At 39.1% G+C, this 21,407-nt stretch overlaps 1 protein-coding gene across 2 annotated transcripts in view; it reads left to right on the forward strand.

Annotated features, from left to right (window-relative positions):
• Positions 1 to 21,407, forward strand: part of LOC102457239 (uncharacterized) — a 54,662-nt gene that overhangs the window by 8,497 nt on the left and 24,758 nt on the right. For both annotated transcript variants that reach the window (XM_006112756.5, XM_006112757.5), the window contains exons 2-5: positions 2,098 to 2,276; positions 14,660 to 14,724; positions 16,107 to 16,217; positions 16,704 to 16,805. In XM_006112756.5, the coding sequence (XP_006112818.2) occupies positions 2,098 to 2,276; positions 14,660 to 14,724; positions 16,107 to 16,217; positions 16,704 to 16,805 (457 nt within the window). The remainder of the gene's footprint in view (positions 1 to 2,097; positions 2,277 to 14,659; positions 14,725 to 16,106; positions 16,218 to 16,703; positions 16,806 to 21,407) is intronic.

Below are 21,407 nucleotides of genomic sequence, written 5' to 3' on the forward strand. Positions count from 1 at the left end.
AACACCAGGGGAATCCAACATGGGAGTTGTTTCACAGAAACACTCCCAGGCTTAAGCATAACTGAATATTGCTGAATCATACCTCCCAAGATCTTCCTTATTCCTGGGGGACGCATTAGCATATTGTAAGAGCAGCTGTTCTAATCACTTTTTTTCTTTGCCTTTTCCAGATGCGTCTGTTAAATCAATTCTTAGCTCTTTTATTGACTGTGCAGCTTCATAGCTCTTGATTTTTGCCCCATGAGAGGCTTTGAGACACCAGCTACACTGGCCTTGTCCAACGGTCTGATTTTTTTCAATGGCTACTGTACCTCCTGGTCAGTCACATTACCCAAAACTCCCACACTAGTTCAATTTGAAATAGAATATTGATGAAAAGCCATCAAGACTGGATATTCAAACACTCCTACAGGTTCAGTGCAGAAAACTTCTATTCTGGCAGGGTGGGGGGGGAATACTGTTGACCTGGTTTTACCATAACTTTAATCGTAGACACCACTAGAGCAATTCATTTCTCTCATGCTTGTAGACATGCTTCAGGCACCTCCATGCTCCCCATGGCCCACCTATTATTTGGAGAAAAAAGTTTGTTCTATTATCCCTCCAGAAACTCTTGAGATGCCTTTGGATGAAATCCACTGCAAGTAGTACAACAGCACTAGAAATACCGATCCCCACAACAAGAGTCAATTTGATATGCAGAGACCCCAAATTCAGCATGAGTTAAATTTTTCCTATTGTCTGCAGTGGCTGGTGATGAATCGATACTAATTTAACTCCTGTTGTATAAAAGTTCTTTCTCTTCAGCACGGAATGTTCTCCATGGATCAGATTTATTTTTTATCCTGGAGTCCAACAGCATTGTGGTTTTCCAGCCATAAACATCTCCTGTCATATAGTAACTGGTATCTGGGCAGCTCTTAACATGAGCTATTGCATAAATTGCTGATGGTGGCCCTACTGTATCAGCAATTTCTAGTTTCTCTGATGAGGCTTCCCCCTGCTTCAGCAATTCCATGCTGCCTGCAAATATCATCTGGTCTGGAAGCCACTCAAGAAACAGTCTCTCTCATATGACGCATGGGACATCTGTGAATAGCTTGCACCTGGGCCTTCTCCAAATTTTTAGCCACTTCCCTAGCAATCATTTTTGAATTGCTGCATCTGGTATAAATGAATCATTTGGGGCTGGGAATTAATAGATGAGTCCTTTAAGGAAACCCAATTTCTGCTTCCACATTTATAACTCTGCATGTAATCCGGTTCATAGGTTTTTCTAATGTGTTATCATCCTTCATGAGCAGTTTCTAGAGTTGTCCTGTTAAACCGTTTATACAAACTGACTTTTCACATTGAATTCTGTCCTGGTTTGCTCTGGGTATGGGGCCCAATTTGCATGGCCAATTCCAGATTTGCTATAGCAAGGTGCTGGCGGGTTGACTCACACCATCACCCAGCAACTACAGTTTTAAGCACCATGTTGCTTTCCTCATCAGACCACTTATTTATAGAGAGCAAAAGCTCAAAGTCATAGCTTCCAGTAAACTTCTACTCAGTAAACTTCTACTCAGGCAAAAATGTTTTTGTCATCTTGGATCCCCATCCACCAGCTGTAATAGTTGCTTATAGAAATCATGGGGATTTATTGAGACTCTACAGCAAATACCAACTTCAAGTAAACTTAGCTTTTTCCTAACACTCTCGCAACTAATACAGCAACATCATATCAAAACACAACAACCACTTAACACTAAGAAAAACCCAGGAACACCTGTTGGTGGAGTTACTGCTTGTCTCCATCATTACAATATTTTATACAGCACGCTGGTAATCCAGGTTGGAGGCACCAGAATTTTGCTTAAGAATGGTGAGCACGAGTTGATTTAATTATTCCATCTTGAAAGGTATAAACAAGTAATGACATCAATATTCAGCTCAATCTCTTTGGTTTTTATTACTCTGCTGCCTTGTGTAATTAATTCAGAAGCTGCCGAGACCCTACAGGAAGAAAGTACCACTGCTGCTTGTGGTCTAGGTGTAAGTGCAGATGTTTCAGCTGGTTTTATAAATAACACATCAATGTGTGTTTTTTTGTAGGAAAACAAGCTCAAAAAGCAGTAAGGAGTTTCCAGCCCATTTTCACCCACAGAGACTCTGTCATGTTTTCTTTATCCTGCTGCTGCTCACTTCCCAGGTATTTCTGAGTCTCTTTGTTCTGAAATTGCATCAGGAGTTGGAGACAGTAAAGCAGAAGCAAGTTACAACACAGAAGGATGGTAAGAAAGGAAAATCATGCTATATCACTTGGATTCACTTCAAATGAATGTTGTATCATTTGCTGATTGAAGGGGGATTCAAAGCAGTGTTCATTGGATACATAGGCTCCTACTGATGTCGATGGGCACATTATCAAGCCCTATGTGAACTTCAATCCTTACTGCTGTGTTATATGGTAGGGAGCTCTTTCACTTTTACATTCTGTGCCTATCTGAGCCGATTTTCACCCATCCTTGAATCTGGGCTGTTCTTTCTCAAGATTAAAACATCCACTGCTCTCCTCTCTCCATGGGTGATCTAGAGCCAAATGAGTAGAGAACCTTCTCCAAGGTTGCAGTGCTGATCTGTGCCAGACCCATAGTAGTTGTGCCATAGAACAATGCAGGATAAGATATCATGTCGACCCCTCAAGGTACTACACACTGACTGGATTTACAGCTTGATTCATACCAGGCACAGACATGTACTGCCAGCTAAACTTTAAGATATTCGATATACAGCTTCCAGATGATAAGTTAAGTACTAGGTCCAATGCACGAGAAGTTGTTCTAAAGTCCCAGGCTAAGTCTAGACTACAATGTTTTTGTGGAAAAAGATGCAAAATTTGCTCTGCATTTTGCATACCTTTTTCCGCCCTTTTTTTTTTTTTTTTTTTTTTTTTAAGGCTTTTCTGAAATTTGGCCCATCTACACTGAGCCAAATTTTGGGGAAAAAACCCTCTTTCAGGAGATCCCTTCTTTCTTGTGGAACAAGGAAGGCAGGGCTTCCGAAAGAGCGCATCTGCTTTTCCGCAAAAAAAAAGCTGAACAAATACGTTCCCTGGACACGGCAGAGTTTTTTCGGGATACCAAAGGTATCCCAAAAACCCCCCACAGTCTAGATGTACTTCCAGATTCTGCCACAAGCATTCTAGTATAAGATACAGCTAAAAATGTGAAATATGTGTTTAGCACATTCAGGAAGGAACTCTCTGGATAGGAGATTCTGCTGACTTAGCTGGTAAAATCCTCTGGTCACTAGGTGGTAGACGCAAACCTGGCCTGTGCTTAAGCTTTTAGCAGGTGAACTGAGTACACCAAAATAGAATTAGAAAACAGCATTCTGCAACATTTATCATTCTGATTATTATTTTAAGACACAAGATAGAAGGTGTGCACATTTGTATTCCTTTTGTTTGGTGTTTGAAGTACCTAACCCCTGGAGCTTATGAATATTATATTATATACACATGGCTCTGTGCAGATAGTGCAGACAATTACAAGAGTATCTCAAAGTCTTTTTATAACATTTGAAGAAGCCAAATGCTTAGAGAGAAGGTTGTATGCTAAATCAGGTGTTCAATTCTTAATACAAAAGAGCTCAACTTATTACCCTCTAATTCTGGGTTGCTATGACTATTCTACAACAGGTTAGCAACTCTTTTTAATGTGTTATTTATCTAAGAATTTTGTCTTCAAGATTACAGGTGTTATATTACTCCTTTACATTTATATCAGTGAGTTTATTGTCCCCTATTTGAGTAAATCTTGCTTTACACTGGAGGGAAAATAATACTCTTCTATAAATTATTTATCAATCCTTAAGTAAATAAATTAAATGCAGAGGGTAATTTCTGATAAATGCTATTGCTGTACGCACATGCCATAATCAAAGTACAATACAAACTTCAACTATAAAGCCTCACAGCCTGCCTGTGTCATAAGTAAGAGATATGTTACCCACGTTTTTCAGGCAGGAATGCTGGGACAGGCAGTCTTGGAGCCCTTTCACCTGCCTGATGATTCTTTCTCTTTTCTGTATGGTTTTCTAAGAAGCAATCCCATTTCAGGCACATCATAAAAACGGCCATACTGGGTCAGACCAACAATCCATCCAACCCAGTATCCTGTCTGCTGACAGTGGCCAATACCAGATGCCCCAGAGGGCGGGAACACAACTGGTAATCCTCATGTGATCCCTCCTCTGTCATCCACCTCCAGAGAAACAGAGGCTAGGGACACCACTCCTACCCATCCTGGCTAATAGCCATTGATGGAACTATCTATGCATCTATCTAGCTCTTTTTTGAATCCTGTTAAAGTCCTAGCCTTCACCACATCCTCTGGCAAGGAGTTCCAGAGGTTGACTGTGCGCTGAGTGAAGAAACACTTCCTTTTGTTTGCTTTAAACCTGATGCCTATTACTGGTACAGCTAAGCCCTTACCCTTCTGTAAGTTATAAGAAGAAGAAGCTGCGTACTGAATTTGGTGGTCCTAGTTCTCTCCATTTAGGAGGAGGTTTTGAACAAATAGACAAACTCTCTCAAATAAATAGCAGATAGATATCTGGTAGGGTTTCCTGTAGGTAATGTTAACCAACACTTCCCATTTCAAACTCCTGTTCACAGTTGCTAATAATTTTGCCTAACTAGAATAATTCAGACTGAAATTCCCCATACTGGTCATCTGTATCAGACTGATTTTTTTGAAAGTTTCAGCAAAAACAGATGAGCCAAGAATGAAATTAGATACATGCATGTTCTGCCTATGATAAAAAAAAATCTTAAAACTGAAAGGGACGGTTTCATGGGTAAGGCAATTGAATACTGCCCTGTATAGTCAGATTCTGCCTCTGCTCAGAATTCCTGTGTGAAGTTGGGCAAGTCACCTATATCAAACTTCTCACAGGTGTTCATTAACTGTGTGTTCCTCATTTTTCTGGGTACCTCACCTGCAATCTTGAGCTCTGGTTTAAAGAAAAGCTGAGCACATACAGCTGAAAGTCAATGGGAACCGCACTTTGCATTATATGGCATGCTATATATTCAAAGGGCTGGAAAGTCAGACCTAACTTATCAGAAATTAGGCCCCCTCAAATGAATGGACACTTTTTACCATGATGTCTCTGTGTCTCAGAGATCCCCACCTTTAACAATACCACCACCTCAACTCAACCTTTCATGTTGTGAAAATAAAATAATTAATGTTTGTGAAGCTCAGAAATTATATAGCAATGAGTACCATAGAAAAGCCTCAGAGGAAATTAATAATTGTGTCTTCTGAGGATGAGCAGATGTTGTACTGGTATCCCACATGGAACAATGAAGAAAAAACAAAATATTGAGTAGCTTATCATTCAATAAACATTGTCTAGCCTGAACATAGACTGAAACAGGAATTTCTGTGTGGGGTGTGTGTGCAAACACTGGGACAGATTTCCTCTCCCTCCTCCAAGAGTAAGGCCCAGCCTCACTCCTGGGGGGAGGGGGAGGAAGAAATCAGCCCCAGCCCTCCCCTATATGGCCAGAGTGTGGGGGAAGGAGGCTCGGGCAGCACACCATTCCTGCATTCCCCTAGCCGGCTGGAGCACATTTACTTGCAGGATCATGGTAGGGATGCATTCACTCCCTCCACACTCTCACACACTCACACACACACACACACACACACACATGAGCCTGGAAACAGGGGTCCTGTGGAAAAAATACCATGAGATCATGTAATTAAAGACTGGACTAGAATGAACATATGCCTTAAATCGGGCATTTCTTAACTTAGACTGTGCAATCTAAACAATCTTTTACATAATTGTTTATGCATAATTTATATATCACTACGCTAGTCACTAGCAAATTAATTATAAGCTTATTTAACTCCAAAACTATGTTTCATGCTTTACAGAAATACATCTCTGTTTTACAAGGTTTGAGTCTAGCTGTATTTTCGCCGCCTTCTCTTCTTATAAGTGGCCTCTAATTTTGTGGACTCATCCCAGTCCTCAATCTATATTTCCAAACCACAACACCTGTTGTTGTAATTCAGCATAATGAACAGATCTCTCCATTGGGGAAAGTCTAGGGAATAGATAGAATAGACACTGCAGGACAGGATTAAGGTGAATTATCAGAGCTTTTTTGGGAAACTTCTGATCCTCCATTTTGTGTATCTTTTGTTCCCTCTGTGACTCTGTTATTATTTCAAATTTGTGGTTTCATTTAGCACAAACAGCCCCCAGACTTTTAGTTTTCCCTTGTAAATAATGCTGGTAAATGTGAAGTGTATATTATTATTAGATGTCTGACACTTCCTATTACACCAGAAAGTGCTAAATAGTTACTGATTCTTTGGCACCATCAAATTCATTTAGAAGAGACTGATAATTTGTAAGTATGCAAAATAACTAACTAGAACCTACTGAGTGAAGACTCAAAGGCCTTAATAAATCAAGTTCTTCTAGACCAGGAAGGAACATTTGAGGCAATGTATGCTGAATAATAAGAATTACCTTAGATGGTGAATATTGTTTGACTACCGGTGCCAAAGCCAAGGGTCTGAAACTAAGATCGTTCCACTTCAAAAGCCAATTAAGCACAATGGTGGACTCTGTATTCAGGGGAATTCTGAGCACCTGGTCAAATTCCTCATAGTAGGGACGGGTAGATGGGGGAGTTACCAGATTTGCTGTTGGCATTCTTTACCTTTTGGTAGGTGCTCTTGAGGTTTTGAATTCTACCCTGACATTGGATTACCATTTGTACAATCACCAATCTCTTGGCAATGTTCTTGTACAAATACTGGTGACGGGTGCATCTCCTAAAATAAGGGTTCCCAAACTTTTTGACACGGGGACCAGTAAATCCATTCACGAGCTTTTGGAGGACCGGTAACATTCATTTGCATGTTTGCATATTCATTAAGCAAATGATGAATATGAAAATAAGTTGTTTCAGGTCCTCCCAAAACCCCTAGTGGCAGCTTTAGCAAGGCTTTTGATACCGTCACCCACAATATTCTTGCCAGCAAGTTAAGGGAATATGGATTGGATAAATGGACTGTAAGATGGATAGAAAGCTGGCTAGACCAGGGTTTCCCAAACTTTTTACTTTAGTTGGAACCTAGTTTTTTTTTTTGTCAGTACTGTTTTTTGCAGCCCCAAAATATAAATGCATATTTAAAAAAGAATGAAAAATGAATAAATGTTCGTTGTTTCACCCAGCTGCATCCTCCGCCCAGCCCGGGCCAGGGCTTGGGGGACTTGGCGGCACACGGGAGGTGGGAGCAGGAGCATATTGGGGGTAGGGTATCTGGCTAGGAGGAAGGATGCAAGGAGGGGACTTGGATAGAAGTTGGATCTCCCTGGTCTGGCACCCTCTGGACCTGACTGGTCCCAGATAAGGGATTTTTTGGACCAGAGGAGGTCATTTCAGGGCTCCTGGTTCCCCGCCCCTCCCCACTGACTTTGTCTACAGTGCTTGAGCCTGCTGCTCAAAATAACAGTGTGGACATTGTGACTCCAGTTGCAGCTCAGGCTCTCAAATCCATCTGACTCCTTAGGTTTGAGACTCTGTAAGGATGCACTCACATGCTTCTTATTAAGGGACCGAGTCCTTAAAATTAAGGTGAATTCTCAGGGCAAATGCACCAGGTAACTTTTAGCAGGAACAAAACTCTCCAGTCCTTTAAAATTTCAAAGTCATAAACTCTGGACCCTATTTAATGATATAGAAGGTCTGGATGATAGAACAGTGATTTATCTCATAGACCTGTAAGGGACCTTGAGAGATCATCAAGTTCAATCTCCTGCCCTCATGGCAGGACAAAGAAGTACCATCTCTGACAGATTTGCCCCAGATCCTAAATGACCTCCTCGAAGATTGAATTCACAATCCTGGGATTTAGTAAACCAATGCTCAAACCACTGAGCTATTCCTCTGACCAAGTTGAGGAATTAAGGAATCCTAACACATAACCTGGGGACCACAGATCTAGCTAAGTACTCACAAATAAAGTAAAGAAAATCTTGTGTAATTGTTGCAAGTGCATTTCAGTTATTACTGTGGTTTCTTTTGAAAAAGAAACGTAACTCTGAAAATGTATCAACAATATTTTTTTCTTGATTTATTTGCAAATGGAGTTCCACATTACAATAATGAAAAAATAAATGTTGATTATTTGTACAGTGATGATATTCTTAAACATTCCTAATGTTCTTAATAGCCAATTCAAAAGTGATCCTTGAATTCGATACTGGATTTCTACAAGCTTGTCCATGTGGGGTGAAAACACCTCTGGGTTTACTTGAGTAATGGGGATGGCAAACAATAATAAGAGGGCTATAAGTCATATGTATAATTATAATCTTATAGGACTCCTATAATTCTGTAGTCTCTGCCACTGACACCAGCATATAGGTAATAGGTAGCAGAGTACAGTGTATAATATATGAGACTAGCAGTCAAGAGACATACCACTGACTCTCCATGTGATCTTGGGTGCCTCTCTCTAACTCAGTTTCTCTATGAATGTGATGAAAATTGTCCTCCTTTGTAAAGTGTTTTGAAATCTCCAGGAAGAAAACTCTGTATAAGAGGTAAATATGCATAGAAATATTGTTATTGTTGTTTATATAGAAACTTATGTGGAAGTGCCATATATACACACAGTAATACATTTAAAAGATATGAAAAAGAAAATATCCACTCTTCTTGGACATTAATCTTTTCTCAAATTCTAACCAAGTTGTTTATTTTATGTAACGAGGTGAGAAATTCAATAGCTCTATTTCAAAAGAAAGACAAGAAAAAGGAGATTCTTAAGTACATGGGCATAGTTTATTTGTGGCTGATTAATATGAAAAACATCCTCAATAATAGATTCTGAAAAAAGACATTATATGGGATTTTGTTTGCTGTGTCATGTCTTGGCCCATTATACACATTAAGGCTATAAGAATTTTAATACCTTTGCTGTTTGAGTGCTAAGTTTAGTTGTACTTTTCATTCTGTGCAGTGCCATCTTGTGGCTGAATAAATGTATCTTGTGTTTCAGAATAAGTGCAGTGATCATTAAAACCAACACTTTTAAATGTTCAGAAGCGAGTTAGTTTTAAAAAACAACAAATAGTCTGGTAGCACTTTAAAGACTAACAAAACATGTAGATGGTATCATGCTTTCGTGGTCATCTGAAGAAGTGGGCTGTGCCCACGAAAGCTCATGATAGCATCTACATATTTTGTTAGTCTTTAAAGTGTTACCAGATTCTTTGTTGTTTTTTACTTTTATTTAGGTGCTTAAATCTGAAATTAAGTATATGGCTTTAGACACTCACATTTAAAAGTGGCTTGGTTTTCTAAGGTATTGAGCACACACAGCTTCCAATGAAGACTCTGATAATTATAAGATCTACACATATTCGAAAAAGGGACACTTTTAGTTAAATACTTACCTTTTAGTTACCTACTCTTAAACATGTTGGCCTCTGGGGCATGCTGGGAACATTAAACACGTAGTGTGAAGCTGCAGTGTGTGATTGGGAATTGTAACAAAGAGTTTTATCATGCAGTCTTTCTCTCTCTGCTATTTATGCAACATCTGTGCCTGCACATTCCCTAAGTCATCAGCATACAATATCAAAAAATACAGTTTTCAAGGATGAAGCATGATTCTGTGCTGTGCTAATTATACCATGTACTGCCCAACAGTTGCTCCAGGTGAAGAGCAATATCACTATCGGGATTCTTGTTGATGATGGTTCAGGAAAAAGCTGGTGGTTTTCCCACCTCCATCAACTCCTATAGGGTGTATCTAGACTACAGGGTTTTGTCAACAAAAGTCCACTTTTGTCGACAAAATTTTACCTGCATCTACACTGCCACTGAGAACTCAGCAGTTTTGTCGACGGCTGTAAACCTCATTCTACGAGGAATAACGCCTTTTGTCGACAGAGTTCTATCGACAAATGGCGTTATTGCATCTACACCGTCCTTTGCATCTACACTGTCATGTTGACAAAGCAGCTTGCTTTGTCGACAGAACTGGATATAGTCTAGACGCGCTTTGTTGATCGTAGCTATCGACAAAACTTCTGTCGACAAAAGCCTGCAGTCTAGACGTACCCATAGACTGAGTAGCTGTTCAGTGAATATAAAGGGGAAAAAATTGTGGTGCAGTGTTAAGGCATAGCTAAAAAATTAGGCTTAACCTGTTCTAATTTGCTGACTAAGAAAATAGACATGACCCTAACTTCCCTGCCTGTACCCAGTGGACTGTAATTGCCAATGATTGCCAGGAGATCATTTTAATTGACAAACAGATTTGTGCAAGGTCAGTCTGGGGCTTCAATTGGGAATTATCCAAAAGCATTTCAGGAATTTACTGTGCTAAGAAATCTATCTGTAGTCAAAACACTGTCCAGGACAGAATATTCATTGATTTACTCATGGTAATGCCAGACTATGCCATGTTATTGGGTAATATCATATAATATCTTACATTTACTCAGGTCTCACTGTGATATACTTGGCATGAACGCCTTCAGAGCTACTTTTGATTTACACTGACAATTGAAATCTGAATCAGGCTCATAGTATGATTTTGGTGTAAAATTCTAACCACTTGCATATAAAAAAATGAACAATGAACTCTAGTCCTATGAAATGGCTTTAAAACAAGAAAAACTGCCTAGTATTAATACGAACCATTCCAGATCTTCTGTTGTCTTGTACCCTAACGTGAATAATGTGTGTGAAACCTATTAAATCACAGTGGAGATGGTTGATATCTACTTTGCACAGATGTAATCACTGCTCAAGGTGCAGAGCAACAAACTGAAGTCTGGAATTCATTGTTTTCTCTGAATACTCAGAATTAAGATTGTTGTTTTTTAAAATAGCTTCACCCATGTTTTTATAGACTAATATGCCCTATTAGTTAGAGGGTTTTCTTTTTTTGGAGACTGCCTGCTAGCCTCATGGTAAAATGGCTCAGGGAGAGATCTGATGAACCTTCCAACCAATGCCATTTACTCTATGTAGCCATATGGCTCAGAACTTGTTAAACCTAATCCTGTTCTTACTGACAGCAGCGTAAATCCAGTGAACCTGATTCTCCCACCTCAAAATACAAGTACGTGCTATTGACATCATGCCCAATGACTCGAATGGAATTACGTCTAATTTACATGAATTCAAGAGCATAATCAACTCTGTTTCTTTTATTCCACATTGATTAGTTAAAAGAAAAACTGAGAACAAAACTCCTACTCTCTTTTCCATCTTGAATTCCATCTGGTCACCTTACAGGGCCAAGGACCTCACAGGCAGCAGAAATGGAAATGCTTAGACTGGCCAAATGCAAATTCTGGACAATCTACATGAAGTTGTGCTGAGTTTTCAGAAAACCAATAAACATTGTGTGTCACCTGCCTCACCCCACCTGTCCTCTGCAATATGTGTCATTCATAGGTTCACCCACTATAAACCTGTTCATTCTATTTTCTTCAGATACAGCATATTTTTAGTTTGCCAGTGAAGTTAGCCGTTTAGAAATACTTTAATGTGGGGAGGAGGTTGCATAATCCTTCTGCATCACCACAAGACTCAAAATAATACCAGTCTCCAGACGTAGCCACGGTGACAGGTCCAGCAGTCTTTCTCTACTGTGTCCTGGGATCCACATTGTGCTTAATTGTTCACTGACTATGACCAAGCAGAAATTCAAGATGGACTCTTAGAACAAAGTCTCTTTGTGGCTCTTGTCAACAGAGCTTTATTACTGTTTTGATCTTGATGACTCTCTAGATAAAAGGAGAGGTCCAATTAAATCACATAATGGATGTAATTTAGGAAGCAGTCTGAAAAACTGCCATGAGCAAGGGACAACACTATTATTTCTTCTTTTTCTTGTCTTTCTGAATTACTAGTTTCACATCCCTGGCAATTCTTTGTATTAATTCCCATCAATGGAATCACCACCCACAGAGCAGATAAAAGGGTATGAGGAAAATCTACCATTCCCTCTGTCCCTACTGTGGCTCACAGGGGCCATGAGTTCATACATTTATCTTTCAGACTTCATAAAATCTTTCTGTGCACTTCATGGGATCATACCACAGAGGCTGAGTATGTATTTAATACTCATTTAAAAGAAAAAGTAAAACTTCACTGAAATGAAATTACTTAATTGAAAAGAGGAGAGAATATTTTTCCTTTTATTTGAAATGAATAATGAGCTTTTTTTTAGATAATTTGTTTTGTTCCAGTTTCTTATATTATTGTACCCGTTCCCATTTATACTTCTTCCAGGTGATTCTATCAGACCAAATCTTGGTGCCTTTACCACTTACATAACTAAAATTTCCCTTGAACTCAGGGGCATTTTGTCTTGAAGAAGGGCAAAATAAACACTGCAGAGTCTGGTCTTCTTTACAGAATCACTTTTTTTCTATGCACTTTTTTATATTTTTCTCCATTTTCCAAACTAGGGTTCTGGTTCAGAGAGGTAGTTATGTAACTGCTTAACTGAAAGGAAGTAGGTGCTTTATGTCAATAGCAACACACCTGCATATATTTAACTTCCTTTGTGAATTTGGGCCTAATATGAAGAATATTTTGCAAATAAGAACTGTTCTCTCCATATGTTTCTTTATTATAAATTCCTCTCATCCCAAAATTTGCATCATTGCAGCATAAAACTGCAATATGTGGCAGGTTAAATCCACATGAAATAAAGTGTGGTCTATCCTTTCCTTATGATATGATCGGAATACTATATATTCTCTGGCACACAAGTGTTAAAAACAAAAGACAAATAGCTGTGCATGCTTCCTCTTAACAGAAAAGAATGTATTAGATCTTTAGCAATCCATATGATTTATACAGTAAGTGGTGTCATCAGGACAATGGTGAGAAGGCTTATAGAGTGCGCACATGCACACGCACACACACACACACACACAAACAGTATTTAGATGTGGATCCATGTTGTAAGTACTGAGTGGTTTAAGACTCAGTCCATACTTACCACACCTGACCATTTTAAATCTAATTACTCCCATTAAAGAGAGATTGTTTTTCAGGGGAAATGTCTGCCAATACTGAAATTAACTACGTTTTGCTGATTCTGCCTGATATTTCAAACATTGCAGTGATAGGCATGTTTACAATTTTCCCCATTAGTCATTTATTAATATACAAAACCAAATTCAATTACACTCAAATTTGAGAAAGTTCTTAAGCATGTGCTTTACTTCAAGTATCTGCTAAAATTTCAATGGGATTTAAAAGTCAGTGGGATTAAAGTTAGAAATATATTAACTTTAAACATATGCCTAAGTACCTCTCTGAATCAGGGACTTATGGTATGTCTACACTACCCCGCTAGTTCGAACTAGTGGGGTAATGTAGGCATACCGCACTTGCAAATGAAGCCTGGGATTTGAATTTCCCGGGCTTCATTTGCATAAACTGGGCGCCGCCATTTTTAAATCCCTGCTCGTTCGAACCCCGTGCCGCGTGTAGCCGCGCGGCACGGGGTTCGAACGAGCAGGGATTTAAAAATGGCAGCGCCCAGTTTATGCAAATGAAGCCCGGGAAATTCAAATCCCGGGCTTCATTTGCAAGTGCGGTATGCCTACATTACCCTCCAAGGTCGAACTAGCGGGGTAGTGTAGACATACCCTTAGATACTACAGCAATTGGTATGTTAGTAATAGTTAGGCAGAAGGATGCATAGTAGCTGTTTCCTGGCAAACTACCCAGATGCTGATAAACATTCCCTAAGCCCATGAAGCATCATTTATGTGGTAGGGGAATATGCAGCATTTTCTCTCATTATCCTTCTGTGCTGCTTATAGGGTCTGTCCACCTATTTGTCTTTTTTATTCCGCTCTTTCTTTGTTATTCCAAAGGAGTGGGCTTGACCTATGCTAGCATTTTGGAAAGATGAAATCTAATTGGAGGAAAAGTTATCTCACATAGCATTTGTGGTGGTGTTCATTGGTGAAGTTAGTACTCGTGAAAGTAAGGGTTGAATTGCACTATTCTGAATTAGTTATAATGTAGTATGAGGCTTCTTTGTCTGATAAGTTATTTCTATCCTATACATTTTTGCATAGTTGTGATTTTTTTTATTTGTTTTAAATCAGCCACAAGTTATAGGATTCTCACACACCCTCGGTTCCAGTTTATCTGATTTTGGCTTGTGCTGTGTCTAAATTATTTCCAGTTGGAATCACTGATAATCATCATTCAAAAGCTGTTTTAAATTGTTGCGGGAATTAAATTACTTTGGTTTCTGATGTGTTGGATTTGCAGTTTATTCAAGGAGAAATTTCCATATGAATGAAAGAAAAATGGATGTAGTCTGTTACACATAGCCACATGAAACTGTAAAAATATCTTTCTTTGGATGTGAATACTTGGAACATATTAAATTGTTTTCTCTGGTTTATCTCAGATTGTTCTAGCTATATCTAAAGATTAAAAGCCTAAAATAATTCCACATGTTTATATCCATCTTGTATAGTGAGAGAAAACAATTCTAGCTCATGCAGAATCCAATTTTATGAAAATTATTTGAAACATATTTTTTCCTTTCTTAAATAAAATATCTTCTCTAAACAACAGCTGAGAAGAAAGATATGGAAACAAACAGCAAAGGAGAATCCAAACAAAAGGACTTGAGTCAGAAGGTAAATATGGATTCATTGTTTGCCATACTTAGATTTGTACTGGGAAATTTTTGATTGCACAGAACACATAATAGATGGGTGGGAAGCGTGAATGTACTTATTAATTAATGTAAAGGGCTTGAATCACTACAATGATAAAATAATCTTTGAAAAGATCTAGGGTCTCACTTAAGCCTTGTCTAACCTATATGGTGGATCGATGCTGCAGTCGATTTATCACGTCTATTGTAGACGTGATACATCAATCTCAAAGAGCGCTCCCATAAACACTGGTACTTCATCAAGATGAGAAGAGTAGCTGGCATTGCCTGGAAAGCAGCCCCTTCACCCCCTCCCATACATACCTTAATGCATGCAAGATGCAATAGTGAGTATATCTATTTCAGCTATGCTATTTATGTAGCTGATGTAGATCGATGGTGCTACATGGTGTAGACAAGGCCTTAGATTACAGTAAATCAATGCCAAATGGATAAAGTCAACACAGTTGCCTCTGATGAGAAGAGAATCAGGCCCTGCTGATTGGTGATGCATTGGCGATTAAAACTTATTTTGAAAATCTTTTAAAGACCTATTATATAGTACTTTGCTTATTTTATTCTTACTGTTGGTTCTTCTTTCCATTGTTACTTAAAAGTTTGCAGGTTAAGGGCTTAATTGTATCTATAGGCAGAGGCCAACCTTGAGGTAGTTTAGAGTCATGACACCTGAAGGGAAGCACTAGTGGGCACTGAGAGCCAAAGGTATGCAGAGGCAATGCCCTTCTCCAATATCCTTCACTGGGTGCAGCCTTGAGTGGGTGTCTGTCTCCTCAGGCCAGTGCAGAGATGTTGGAGATCCATTGCCCTGTCTCCTCTCTGCCACCTCTCGGGCTTTGTGTACTTGTAGGAGAATAAGGATCATCCCCTGGATTCCTCTGAAATAAATTTACTCTGAAATTTACTCTTTCAGAGAGGGTAAACAAAAATGGTTCTGTTTTTCTCATTGGTACATGTAGAAATGTGCATGCAGTTGCCATCCTCATTAATGGAAGTTACTTGACCGTGTAAATTCCGTGAGTTTATGGGAAAATGGACCATTGCATATACATATACCCTTTTCCAAAGAGAGTTGAACACAGAACTCTCTGAACATCAGAATAGGAGCTCTTGTACTCTATATAAGTGTGAAAACACCGCCATGATAATCTCTGCTTCCTCTGAGACTGCCTCCATGCAATCTCAGAGTCTATGAATGGAACCCTGCAACTTCAGCATTAATGAATCCATCTCTGTAGTTGCAAAAAACATAACTGCCTCATTGAGAAGCACATCAAAGCTGTTTGCCAGGTTAGATGCTTCATAACAGGGAAATAATGGCCAATAAATGTTGTTGTCAATTAGGTTGATGAATTGAAACCATCACCCTCTACTCCCAAAGCCAAAGACCCCAGAAGTGATGTTTCCATTGAGGAGATGGTCTCCCTGAGACAAAGAGTTGATGAATTAGAAATGGTAAGTTCCTCCTGAGGTTAACTGATGATCATCTGTAATTTTTAAAAATAAATTTACAACTTAAGGGCCTGTTTGAGGCCTAATTTTGAGCCTTATAAAAGAAATAGGAGCCACTATACAAAGGAATTGTGACTCAGGGAGTTACAGTTTCTTCTCTTGTTCCCTCTTGCTCCAAAGGTAAAGTTGCTTGCTGCAGCCATTCACTTGCTGCTCTTCTGAGCAGTATTTTAGGGGAGGAGAATACATGCAAGACCAGGGAAGATCAGAAACCCTATGAAGCTTTCTCTCTCTTCTTTTTCAAGAGCACCAATACCAGGCATATGTCTTTATTTTCTAACATAGCAATCTTAGGGTGAATGACATTTTTTCCATCAGTGTTTGTTGATTGTAGCTGATGGAGTATCTGAACTGATTGGAAATTACATCAGGTGATTTGTATAGTTTATAAGCAATGTTGATGATTTTTTTCCTTTTTCTTGTTTTTAGGGCATGAAATCCATTGAGATGATTAATTCCCAAAAAACTGAAGAAACGAAATTAATGCAGGTTCAGCACCACAGTGAAAATAGCTCTGAGGAAAAAATTCTGGTATTTCTTGGCATTAATGGTTCATTAGGGGAATTGGGATTTCAACAAGTCTGAATGACGTCGGTTAATCCTAAACAGGCACATAGCTCCTGTAGGCTCTCTGGCATCTCAAGCTTTACATGGCCTATTATTTGCCCATCATTTATTCTCAGAGCAAGAGCCTTGACAAAAAGTGCTGACCAGTAGCTTCACATTAATGGTACTAATGAGCTGGCTGGCTATGCCTGGTTACACTTAGAAAGAAAAATGAACAAATGCATCATACAAAGTTCAGAGTAGGAAAATAAACCACACCTGAGAACTGATTCTTCTCTGCTTTGCATCCTAGAGAGTCATTTGTTCCTATGCTGTGTGAGCCAGGTTCTGGACCTCACACCAGGCCTGCTCTGCCATTCCAACAGGATAATGGGACACACAACTGGTCTAAAAGCCTATGGTCTTGCCTGAGATGAGTAAATTGACTGTCTTATTAACCCCCTACCTTACTGGCAGTTTAGGACACATTGCTGCTCCTTGGGGGCCATTCCTAACCAGTGAAACTTCAAGCTGTAAGGCTGCGTTTCTCAAACTGTGGGTCCTGATCCCTGGGGGGGTCATGAGCAACTTAGAGGGGGGTTGCGGTATCACAAAGTTTGAGAACTCCTGCTTTAAGGTGTGCAGGGGACCAAATTGGCCCCCAAAATGACTCCAAGATCATATCAGGGAAATACAGATATAGTATAAAACTTTTAGTAGCCATCCCCCCACAATCCTAAGTCAAATGCACCTTGACCAGGTTTCAGAATTGGGGCTAGGAAGTGTAGAATGCTAATACTGCAACTTCCCTGGAACATTATGTTCTGATGATGTTCCATTTGTTTGGATGTGCTTTGTTACTGCTGCCAAGGCAAAAGTAGGCTCTGGCAGCAGGCTGGTGACCGTCCTTGGCTATTGGATTACAGCTTTGTTTATATAAAATGAAAGATGGCTTTGAGTTGCCAACCCATTTAGTTCCTTATGTAACAAAGATCAAGTCTTTTCCCCAGCTCACTGCTCTTCATCATTGGAGTGGATGAATTATTTGCAGTGAATAATTAATTTCAGTTATTTATCCTTTTTTCAGTTTGTGGGTTATCTGAAAATAGACCTAGATTTTTAATGAATTTCTTCATGACTCTGAATTATTCAGTGCCTGGTTTATGAATTATTCCTCAAAGTGGGCATCAGGATCCAGAGACCCTAAGCAATGGGAGTGCTCTTTCTTGAAAAGAGATCAACACCGTCAGGGATCTTTGAGACGTAATTTCTAGACTTATGAAATGGTTAGGAGCAGCCCCGGAAAGAAATCGTGACTCAGGGAGCTACAGTTCTTTCTCTTGTTCCCCCTTGCTTCAGAGTGAAAGTACCTTACTGAAGCCACTAATTTATTGTTCTGACAGCCTATGGATTGCTACATACTTCTTGCCCTGTTAGTTTGCATATTCACTGCTTGTGCTGTGTGATGGGGGTCACTTTAGTCACATGCTATTATTTCTACTTCCTAACTTAAGATGACTTCACATTTTCTAGATGGCAGTGCCCAAGTTTTCAAAACAAAAGGTCATGTGACTACATATTTGAAGGAATAGTCACAAAAGTCTCTAACTACAGTTTTGGTCAATTTCACGGTCATAGGATTTTAAACCTTCTAAATTTCATAATTTCAGCTATTTAAATCTAAAATTTCATGCTATTGTAATGATAGGGGTCCTGATCCAAAAAATCTGGGGAGGGAGACACGAGCACTGCTGCTTCTGGTGGCACTGCCCTCGGAGGTGGGACGCTGAAGAATTGCAGATCTTGGTCAGGAGCCCTGTTCTGAAGGCAAGAGACAGCAGCACAGAAGTAAGAATGGCAGGGTACGATATTATCACTCTTACTTCTGTACCACTGCCTACAGAGCTGCGCCCTCATTCAGCAACCTCCACCCTCCAGCCACTCAGCTCTGAAAGCAGCAGCGGTGAAGTAAGGGTGGCATGGTATGATTTCAACACCCTTATTTCTGTGCTGCTGTTGGCAACACATTGCCTTTGGAGCTGGGCACCTGGCCAACAGCCACCACCTTCTGGAGACAGCACATAAATGAGGGTGATGATACTGAGATCCTACTTTGCAACCTTCCCTCCCCATGAGTCTCTGTTTCCCCAGTTTGACAAATGCTGATCTTCTCCATGAAATCTGTATAGTATTGAGTAAAAGTGCACATATGACCAGATTTCATGAAGGGAGACTGAATTTCATGGTCCATGATGTGTTTTCCATGGCTGTGAATTTGGTACTCATAATAGTAGAACATAGATAGATTCAATTAAACTGAAAGGGAGCAAATGTAAAGAAAGAAAAAGCATTCTTTTAATTTCATAAATAGCCACATCATTCCCCATTAGCTCAAAATCACACAAGAAGTAAACACCTAACATTGGGAAACATATGATCCATTTTGCTTTTTTTTTTTTTTTTTTTTGCTTTTTTTCTCCAGGAGGAAAGGCATCAAGGAATTAGATCAGAAGATGTTTGCCAGTGTCCTTAACTAGCACAGATGGAAATCTTTGGCTAATGAGCACAAAATGTTTGTCGGTATTTTCTGTAAGCTGTCATTAGGGATTCAATGCAGGAACCCTGATAATATTGCAAGTGTTTGGTATTCATAGAGTAGTTCAGAGCACCTCTGCAGACATTAAGCATTTGCCATGTGCAGTGATTTTTGCAATTAGAATAGTGTTACTTACATATCCCCAGTTTATTATGGAAGACTAATTCAGCATAGTTCTCTTATACCACCTGTGGGCTTTTGACAAGTAAATACACTACAAAGTATAAACAGTAGGAAACAGCCTGTAGATTGTAGCCCTTGTTCTACTATTATCTCACTTAGCATTTTTCATTTTCCTGGCATATTGAATAGTGGCAGGCCCTGTATAATAACAGACAGTGTCATCTTTCTGTCACCATTCTTGCATCTGTCATTTCAGATATGAGGAAACAAATGTCTGGTAGAAGGCACATCTGCCACTACCCAGTATAGCTTCCCCAGAACTGCCATATGGATTTTGTTCTCCTTATCAGAGGTAGTATTCTCTCAGTTTTACAGATGATGAATGGAGAGAGATAAGTGACTTTTATAAGACCACAACAGAAGAGAGGGGCTGACCCTCACTTGTTTATTTGTTGTTTTGGATCAAACAAAATAATTAATTCAATTTGAAACAAAACCTTGAAGTTTCATTTCTGGGCATTTTAAATATTTTTAATTTATAAAGTAAAGGAAATTTCAAAGCAAAATGAAGTTCTGAACCAAAAATTTGAAATATTTAATCGCAAAAATATGGACATACCAACAATTTTTAATTTTTTTTATTTTGGGATGGTTGACTGAAACAATAAGGCTACATCTAGACAGCACTGTTTTTTGGGATACTGGAGATATCCCAGAAAAGCAACACCATGTCCAAGGAACACATCCGATTTTTCAGAAAAATGTTTGAAAAAGCAGACGTACTCTTTCGCCATCCCTGTAAACCTCATTATACCAGGAATAAGGGATGTGTTGTGTAGACTTGCCAAATTTCGGAAAAGTCTCTTTCAAAAGTAAATCGGGAAAAGATACTCAATTTGTGTATCATAAATTGCATATCTTTTTCTGATTTGCCAGTGCAAAATCAACATGAATGCACAATCCATTCTGGTGTCACATTTTTCACACAAAAAAAGAGTTTTACTGAAAAACTCGAGACTGGAACCCAGTTTCTGACAGTGCCCATCACAAGAAGCTTCAGAGAAAGGTTAAAGGCAATCACCACTATACCTTTCATGATAAGAATGGGCTATGGGCCTCAGCTGCAGAGTATGCATCCAGATCTGGATCCAAGTCTAACTTTCTCAGGGTTTGGAAGTGTTTGTTTCCACCATTCCATTCCAGCCTAATTCCACTAATAATGAGTCTAAATCAAATGAACATTGAGACATTGAATGCCAGGGAGATATTTTTTAAACATTTGTATGAGGTGATATGTTAAAGGTACAGAAACTGCAAGAGGGATAAATCCATGCATATGAATCCTCATACATTAGGGGATCTGTTAAAGCTACAGATAAACTAAGTACAACACACGAGACTTTTCAACACCTTCAGGTAGAGATGTGTAGCTTCATCCCTGTTGGAGTTTCTCTACAAGGTGTAAAATGAAATCTGTCCAATGACATTTTATTCTAGAAAGTACTATCCATCCAGCGTAAATAGATTGTTTCTTTGTAATCTATTTGGTTAATCTCAAAGACATGAAAGTATACATTATAAATGGTGATATTACTGAAAACATCTTATTATGTTAGAACTTTTGCATTCCCTTCTTGCTTGTGTCTTATGTGAATGCCAGTCTGTCCAATTTTGGGAGAATTAAGATATCTGTTTTCCATTTATAGCCTATTATTATCAGCAGTCTTCTTGATGACTTCTTTAGAAAGGAGCATGATGAAAATTACTAGTAGAATTGAAAAGTGAACATTTCAGGGAATACAGCCAGATTTGTTTTAATCAGGACTAGAACAAAATGTTTCTGAAAAAATGTTGACCGCTAGAATTAA

The sequence above is a fragment of the Pelodiscus sinensis genome, chromosome 4 (assembly GCF_052426305.1).
Source record: "Pelodiscus sinensis isolate ZL-2025 chromosome 4, ASM5242630v1, whole genome shotgun sequence".
NCBI classification, from domain to species: domain Eukaryota; kingdom Metazoa; phylum Chordata; order Testudines; family Trionychidae; genus Pelodiscus; species Pelodiscus sinensis.